Below are 8907 nucleotides of genomic sequence, written 5' to 3' on the forward strand. Positions count from 1 at the left end.
TTGGTTCTCTGTCCAAAGGACTCCCTTTTGCATCTCCTGTAAGGTTGGTCTGGTTTTAACAAATTCCCTTAATTTCTGCTTATCTGGAAATGTCCTAATTTCACCATCATGTTTGAGGGACGGTTTTGCTGGGTACATAATTCTTGGTTGGAAATTTTTCTCTTTCAGTGTTTTATATGTACCATCCCATTTCCATCTTACTTCCATGATTTCTGCTGAGAAACAGAGCTTAGTCTTATTGGTTGTCCTTTGTAAGTAACTTTTCATTTTTCCTGTGCTGCTTTCAGGATTCTTTCTTTGTCTTTGGTTTTGGTGAGTTTGATGATATGCTTGGTGGTTTTTTGGGGTCTATCCTGTTTGGTGTTCGTTGGACTTCTTGAATGGATGGATATATTCTCATCTTTCATCATACCAGGAAAATTCTCTTCCAACAAATCTTTGACATTTTTCTCTGTGGTCTTATTTGTGTCTTCTGGTTCTAGAATTCTGATGACACATAGGTTATTCCTTTTGATGGTATCCCACATGAACCTTAGGCTTTCTCCATTTTGTTTTGATCTTTTTTCTTATTGATCCCTTTCCAAAAAAATATTGAGGTGTTTGCCTTCAAACTTACTAATTCTGTCTCCCTTTATTCAATTCTACTCCTTTGCCCATTCAGTGTGTTATGCATTTCTGAATATTCAGTATTAATCTTCTGGATTTCTGTGTGTAGATTTTGTATCATTTCTAATTTTTCATTTATTTTGACATTTTGTTCTTGTATTTTCTTCCAAAATTGTTCTGGGATTTTGTCTGTGTTTTCCTTAATTTTTTCAGGGTTTTCCTTGATCTGTCTCTCAGTCAGGTTGAAGGTACCTAACTATAATTCTTTTGAGTTTCTTATCAGGGATTTACAGTGCTACTTCTTCCTTAGGGATGTGTTCTGGATCTGTATCTTGCTTCCTTGTTTCTACTGCTTTATCTTGCTTCTTTGTGAGGACTGTGATGATCTATTATCTCTGAGGCATTGCGACTTTCTTGTATTTGTATTTAATTGGTGATTGTATGCTGGAATGATTCCCCCACAATTTTTGTTTTTTCATTTATCTGAGTCAGTAGGGTACTGTGCTCCTCTGTTCCCTAGTTAGCAGCACTTATGCACTCACCTGCCAGAAGGCTGGCAGTTCAAACCCACCAGCCACTCCTCGGAAGGAAGGTTGGGCAACCTACTTCCATAGTGATACTGTCTCGGAAACCCAAGGAAGGGTCACTATGAGTCGGGTTCGACTCGATGGCACATAACAACAACATGCATTCACCACTTGTCTCCTGGTGGGTGTGATAGAGAATGGAAGTGGATGCACAGATCTCTGTTAACTGTTTGTGAAGAGCAGTTAAGGGTCAGTTAGGCTCTTATTGGTGGTCGTGTATCATCAACTAGTTGGTGCAGAAGGAAGTGGTGGCCCTCACTCAGGAAGTGGAGCTACAGGAAGTGCAGGTGTGATTGGGTCATATGGGCACAGTTGCTGTTTAGACCAAAAAAAAAAAAAAAACTAAAAACCATGAAAAAAAGAAAAGCAAGAGGACAAAAAACACACATCACGTAAACACACAGGAACAATCACCAAAATGAGAAAAAAAGAAAATGAAAAGAGTAAAGGCAATAAATGAGAGAAAATATTTAAAGAAATACTTTAAAAAGCCAAAAGAAATATGAATAAAAAAAGGGAATTAAAAAAACCCCGCAATATCTGGGGAAGAGGGAATGAGAGAAAATAGGTAGAGTAGGAGAATAATGAAGAAAAAAATTGGGAAAAATGAAGAAAGAAAAACAGGGAATGGGGAGAATTACAAGAAAGAAAACAAGGGTAACCAGGAAAAGGGAGGAAAGAAAAAGCCAAAAAGTAGAACCTGGAAAAGGAAGAAGAAAGAATAATAATAAAAAAGACAAAAAAAAAAATTTTAAACAGAAACAAAATTTTGAGTGGGGCAGGGCAGGGCACCCAGGCTCCATTGGAGCACACAGACTGCAGTGGAATTCCTGCCAGCCCAGCAGGTGGGCAGGAATAAGGGATGGCCGCACCTCCATTCACCAAGAGGGTGTGGGGTATAAGAGTGGGGTACAAAGGGAATATTGCAGCTTTCCAGTCTTCAGTGTCTGGTATGTCCTTTACTTACCTAAACATTCAAAATGGCTGCACCCTCTGGACAGCCAAAAGTCCACAGCTGTTTGTCTCCTTCACTGTTTCCCCTTTTATTCAGCAGTCACCCGTGCAGCCCCTGGCTAGCAGGCCTAATATTTAGGTTAATTCTTAAGTCCTACACCACTTGGTGATAGCCAAGCTGTCTGTGCCGTTGGGATCGCTGACAGCAGCTCTGTCTCTTTTGCTGTTTTTGTGAAGGTTCTTCTACTAATTGGAGTTTAGTCCCCTTCTTCTTTCAAAGCTCACGGCTCCAGGATTATCTTCTGTATCTGTGTTAATTGGTTCCTCTTTTCTTTGTTGAAGAGGGTCTGTGTAGTTTGTCTCCCTGTCCCACCATCTTACCAGAACTTCTCGACTCAGGATTCCAACATATTTTTGGGAGGCAATTTTAATCTATAATAGACTTGCTGAAACAACGGAAGCATCTCTATGTTCATTTAGCAAGGAAATTACTTATTTTTATCTCTCGTATAGAATATAAGGACCTCTGGTAGTGCAGTGCCTAAGGCATTTGACTGCAACCAGAAAGTTAGCAGTTGAAACCCACCAGCCACTCATTGGAAAACTGGGCAATCTACTTGAGTAAAGATTTGCCACCTTGGAAACCCAATGGGGGTCGCTCTGAGTCAGAATCGACTTGATGGCAGTGGGTTTGGTTTTTGTAGAATGTAAGTTCCATGAGGGCAGGGACTTTATTTTGTTCACTGCCGTCTCCCCAATCTCCGGAGTTCCTGGGTGGTGCAAACTGTTAATGCACTCAGCTGCTAAGTGAAAGGCATTGATAAGACATTTGGGCTCTTTCTTCTTTTTGGCTATTATGAACAATGGTGGTATCAACATTTCTTTAAGTTTTTATGTGGACATATGTTACTAATAGGATTTTGAAGTTACCCTTCACAGTGAATGTCTTCTGATGGATAGTGAGTGGGTTTTGTTTTTATTTTTTAATTTTTATGCTCTGGTGGAAGAAGTCTAGATGGGTCCTTCTCCGGCCTAATGTACTTGGTGTCCCTCCTTTTATGGAGGCCTCTGAGAAAGTCCTATGGAGTCCTTACAACTTTAAGGGACAGTTTAGAAACTCCAAGTGTTATTGTGAAGCCACTGAGACCCTAATCTATATATTCCCATCAGAGAATTACTACATAAAGGCATTTAACTGTGTGGATCATAACAAGTTATGAATAACATTGCAAAGATGGGAGGTCCAGAACACTTATTTATACCCATGCAGAACCTGCACATAGAGCAAGAGGTAGTTGCTTGAACAGAACAAGGGGATACTGCATGGTTTAAAATCAGAAAAGGTGTGCATCAGGGTTGCAACCTTTCACCATTCTTATTTAATCTGTATTCTGGGCAAATAATCTGAGAAGTTGAATTATAAAAAGAAAGCATCAGGATTAGAGGAAGACTCATTAAAAACTTGAGATATTCCAGATGGCACACCTGGCTTGATGACAGTGAAGAAGACTTGAAGCACTTACTGATGAAGAACAAAGACTACAGCCCTCAGTATGGATTACATCTCAGCATAAAGAAAACATTCTCACAACTAAACCCATAAATAACATCATGATAAATGAAGAAAAGACTGAAGTTGTGATGGATTGAATTTTACTTGTATCCACAATCAATCAAAGCGTCAGTCAGGAAATCAAATCAGGAACTGCCCAAGGCAAATCTTCTCAAAAAGACCTCTTTAAAGTGTTAAAAAGCAAAGATACTACTTTGAGGAGTACAGTGCACTTGACCCAAGCCATGGTATTTTCAATCGCTACATATACATATGAGAGCTGGACAATGAATAAGACCAAATTATGAATTTGGTATTGGTGAAGAATATTGAATATACCATCGACTGCCAGAAGAATGAACATATCTCTCTTGAAAGTACAGCCAGGATGTTCCTTAGAAGTGAGAATGGTGTGACTTTGCCTCATGTATTCTGGACATTTTATCAGGAGGGACCAGTCTCTGGAGAAATACATCATCCTTGGTAAAGCAGAGGGTCAGCAAAAAAGGAGAGCCTGAACAACATGAACTGATAGTGACTGCAACAATGATTTCAAACATGGCAAGCAAGGATAGCAAGGATGGTGCAGGATCAGGCAGTGTTACATTCTGCTGTATGTCGCCATGAGTTGAAACTCAATAGCACCTAGCAACAACAGTGTTTTAAAAAATAAGTTATTTGAAATATGAAAGGTCTATTACATACTGAAGTAAGATAGAAAATCACTGTGTGTTTAATTAAACTAAAGTAATAATCACTGCACCCAAAGGTAAGATTATGGGAAAGCTTCCTCTTTGGGCATTCTCTATTTCTGTAATATCTGAATGTATTACAAAGAACATGTACCATTATAATAATTACAAAAACTAAAAGGTTTGCTGCTCTGATAGCACCTGGTGAGATCCCTGAGACTATGGGCCCTAGTTATACTTCAGGTCTGGAATTGAACTAACTTCTGTGGCTTCCAGCCAAACAGACAGGCATGTGGGGTGAACATTTACATCAGGTCGATACACTCCCTGAAGCAATCAATCAATCATGGGAGAACAGAAGGGCAGTGTTTGCACAGAGAGCTAGCTGGGGGGGTTGGTGCTGGTGGGGAATGGAGTGCATGGCAGGGAAGGACACAGGGAAGAGGTAGCTATGGGGAGGCGGTGGGAGAGAGAGCTGTTGCATTGTGGGGAACTGCAGTCAATGACATGAAACAAAATGTGTATGAACTGCTGTATGGAAAATGAATTTGCTCTGTAAACTTTCACCCAAATCACAATAAAAATTGAAAAAAAAAGGAGCATTCTGTATGAGAATAGTCAGAATATTGAAAAAACTTTAGTTGTTTAATCAGAAAGGTACTGAACAAAATAATGATAAAATTTTTTAAATATTTTAAACAATATTGTAAAAAACAGCAGTGCAGAGTATACTGTTAAAATGTGTACACAAGAACACACATTTTAATATTCCCATATGCTTTTTGGAACCCGGTCATTTACATTTTGAAACCATGTCAACTTAAAAGGAAACAAAGTCTTCAGATTAATAGATTTCTAGAGTTACAACCTTCAAAACAGAATTGAACTGTTTATTTAGAATCTTATTACCAGGTAGCAGTTAAATGATTATTTTAGAATCAAAACAATCTTAATAATTCTTCTCTTTTCAAAGTAAGTATCTAAGAATTATACTAGGAAAATATGTGCATATTTAGATTTATTTACATAATGTCATCATACTCTCTGTTCCACTGGGGTAGATATATTTACTAATCTTGGTTCTGTTAACTATACATTTTCTCATGACATTTGCCAGGTCTGAAAACAAGTAAGGTGTATTTTAAACAAACAAAAAATTAAAATGAAACCAAATGAATCATCTAATCCACTGGGCATCCACTGAGCATCCATTTTGTCAATGACATTACTAGTAACAAGTTCACTAAAGTAGCTCAACTACATTTTCACATAACAAAATTTAATGACATGACAACAGTGCAATTACTAAATGCAATGTTAATTAAATCTGATGACAGGTGTACATTTGATTAATTTGAGTTTTAAGATTCAAACATTAAGCCATAAAATTCTGTTCTACATAAAAGAGTATGGATATCTTAACTCATTTTCTTATCTTTTCTTGTTACAAATTAGAAATTCAAAATACTTTCTAAATATATTCAAATTGAGTTTGTACAGCCAAGTGTCTATAAAGTGAGAACTCTGTGTACAGCATTTAGGAATTACTTTTAAAAGTTTGGCATGAAAATTATGTCTGGGTTTAAATTTGTCTAGTGGCTTGTTGTGATGGGGCATGAGATATTCCTGGTCCAAAAATGTGCTTTATAAAAACAAGTGGTCATATTTCTGTAGAAAACCACATTGTTCTGTCAGCAGGCAATTTTCCACAATTATACCTACAGAGGTTCATAATTCAGGTTTTAGTTAGCATGTAGCCCCCAAAGATTTTCCTTTCTTTCAGATAATTTTCCTTTCTTTCAGATAATTTTTGAAAAATAGTCTGTGACTTTTCAACTTATAAAGAAGAAATTGTAGGGAAGGGAGGTGTGTCTTATTATCTTTTTGTTTTAATATTGTGTAAATAGTTCTTATGTGATAAAGGACTATCTGTATTTATCCACACAGTAACTGTTTTATAGTGAAAATTGGCTTTAACTACTAAAATTGTACACAAGGAAATTAGGAGTGTTGCAGTACTTGGTTGCAAATAATTTGCCATCTGGGGTTGGGTCAGAAAATGCAATTTCATCAGTGCTGAGAAAACAGCCAAACATGAAGCAATTCCTAAAAAGAGAGAAAAAGATGATTTAACAATTGAGTCAACTTAAAATTCTGATTAAAAATTAACAAAATTTGACTTCCAGGAAGATGGCAGAATAGGCATAAAAGCTACATAGACCCTCTTCAACAAAGAAAAGAGAAACCAATTGACAGAGAAACAGAAGATAATCCTGGAGCCCTGAGCTTTGAAAGAAAGGATATAGAAGTGGATCAGGCACCAACTAGTGGAAACACCTGAACAAAAACGGTGAGTACAGAGATGGTCAGAGCAGTAGACTGTCAGCTACTTCGATGAGACCAACAGCCTGAATATTTCCCAAGTGGTGTTGAGACCTGAGATTTGACCTAAAAAATCAGCCCTGGTTGCGAAGGGCTGGAGGGATGACTGCACTGGTGGCCTATGACTAGGAAGGGAAGCAGCAAGAAGGGAGACAACCTGAGCTGTGGACTTTCAGCTATCTGGAGGGTGCAGCCATTTTGAATCTTTACAAGTGGTGGCCATTTTTTATTTTAAAGTGAAAGCGTTCTCATTCAGATTCCAGGGACCTAAGAATAGTCTCTGTTTTCCAAGGACGGCAGGGACATATAGGAGGCTGACAACAGGAAAAGAGACAGGTGGTGTGTGTATAAGTGCTGCCAACTAGCAAATAGAAGAGCACAGCACAGTACCCTGCTTACATAGATAACATACAAACAAAACAAAGAAAATGAAAATCATGGGCAAGTCACACCAACGTACAATCACCAATTAAATATAAACACAAAAACGTCACAATGCCTCGGAGACAACAGAGCATCACAGTCCACACAAAGAAGTAAGATAAACCAGGAGAAACAAGGGACCAGGATATAGACTCAAAACACATCCCTGATGAAGACACAGCATTGGAACTCCCTGATAAGGAATTAGAACAATTATATCTAGGTATCTTCAATGAACTGAGAGACAGAGCAAGGAAAACACGGACAAAACAGGAAAACACAGAGAAGACCCTAGAACAATGTCCAAAGACAATACAAGAACAAAATGACAAAATAAATGAAAAATTAGAAATGATACAAAATCTACACACACAAATCCAGAAGATTAATACTAAATTTTCAGAAATAGGTAACACATTAAATGGGCAAAGGAGTAGAACTGAATCAATGGGAGACAGAATTAGTGAGATTGAAGGCAAATATCTCAATACTTCTTTGGAAAGGGAACAATCAGAAAAAAGATTAAAAAAATGAAGAAAGCCTAAGGTTCATGCAGGATACCAACAAAAGGAATAACCTACGTGTCATCAGAATTCCAGAACAGGAAGACACAAATAAAACCACAGAGAAAATTGTCGAAGATTTGTTGGAAGAGAATTTTCCTGGTATAGTGAAAGATAAGGAGCTCTGGTAGCATAGTGCCTAAAGCACTTGACTGCTCACCAGAAGGCTGGCGGTTCAAACCCACCAGCCACTCTTCAGAAGGAAGGTTGGGCAATCCTACTTCCGTAGTGATACTGCCTCGGAAACCCAAGGAGGGGTCACTATGAGTCGGGGCCAACTCGACGGCAAACAACAACACAAACAACAGTGAAAGATAAGAATATATGCATTCAGGAAGTCCAATGAACCCCAAACAGGATAGATCCCAAAAGAAAACCACCAAGACATATCATCATCAAACTCACCAAAACCAAAGACAAGGAAAGAATCCTGACAGTAGCACGGGAAAAATAAAAAGTTACCTCAAGGGGCAACCACTAAGAATAAGCTTGGATTTCTCAGCAGAAACCATGCAGATGAGAAGACAATGTGATGGTACATATAAAACCCTGAAAGAGAAAAATTTCCAACCAAGAATTATGTACCCAGCAAAACTGTCCCTCAAACATGATGGTGAAATTAGGACATTTCCAGATAAGCAGAAATTAAGGGTATTTTTTTAAAACCAGACCAACCTTACAAGAGATGCTAAAGGGAGTCCTTTGGACAGAGAGCCAACCACAACTGACCATTAACACACATGATGACTGCAATGTAGTAAACTACTTAGTATGGCTTTTCTACCCATAAGTCATTGTAAACTCAGTGGTGGAATAAGCAACTGAGGAGCTCTTGATTGTAAATGTTATCCACCTGGGTTATTTCCGTTGGGCGTGGCACATCGCAATATTATGGGAGGCTCTCTCTCAGGTTCTTAGAGTTCTGACGCTATGATTGGCTAGTTTGGCCACTCTGCCAGGCTCAAAAGGAGGCCTCCTAGAGGAAGAACTCTCTCTGACTGCTGGTTGAGGAAGATGTGCTGCTGAAAGAGACAAGCACTCCTGAGACACACATTGCTGGAAAGAGATGCAAGAGACATGCATTGCTGAGTGAGACACCGAGGGACCAGCACTGCTGGGAAAGAGACTGTGAGAGACTGTTGGCTGAG

The 8907-nt window shown here is 38.5% G+C and overlaps 1 protein-coding gene across 1 annotated transcript in view; it reads right to left on the reverse strand.

Moving 5' to 3' along the window:
- Positions 1-6364: 6364 nt before the first annotated feature.
- Positions 6365-8907, reverse strand: part of ESCO2 (establishment of sister chromatid cohesion N-acetyltransferase 2) — a 31531-nt gene continuing 28988 nt past the window's right edge. Inside the window, exon 10 of the mRNA XM_007938732.1 lies at positions 6365-6497. Coding sequence (XP_007936923.1) covers positions 6365-6497 — 133 coding nt within the window. The remainder of the gene's footprint in view (positions 6498-8907) is intronic.

Source organism: Orycteropus afer, unplaced genomic scaffold, assembly GCF_000298275.1.
Source record: "Orycteropus afer afer isolate SDZICR_OR568_19922 unplaced genomic scaffold, OryAfe1.0 scaffold00053, whole genome shotgun sequence".
NCBI classification, from domain to species: domain Eukaryota; kingdom Metazoa; phylum Chordata; class Mammalia; order Tubulidentata; family Orycteropodidae; genus Orycteropus; species Orycteropus afer.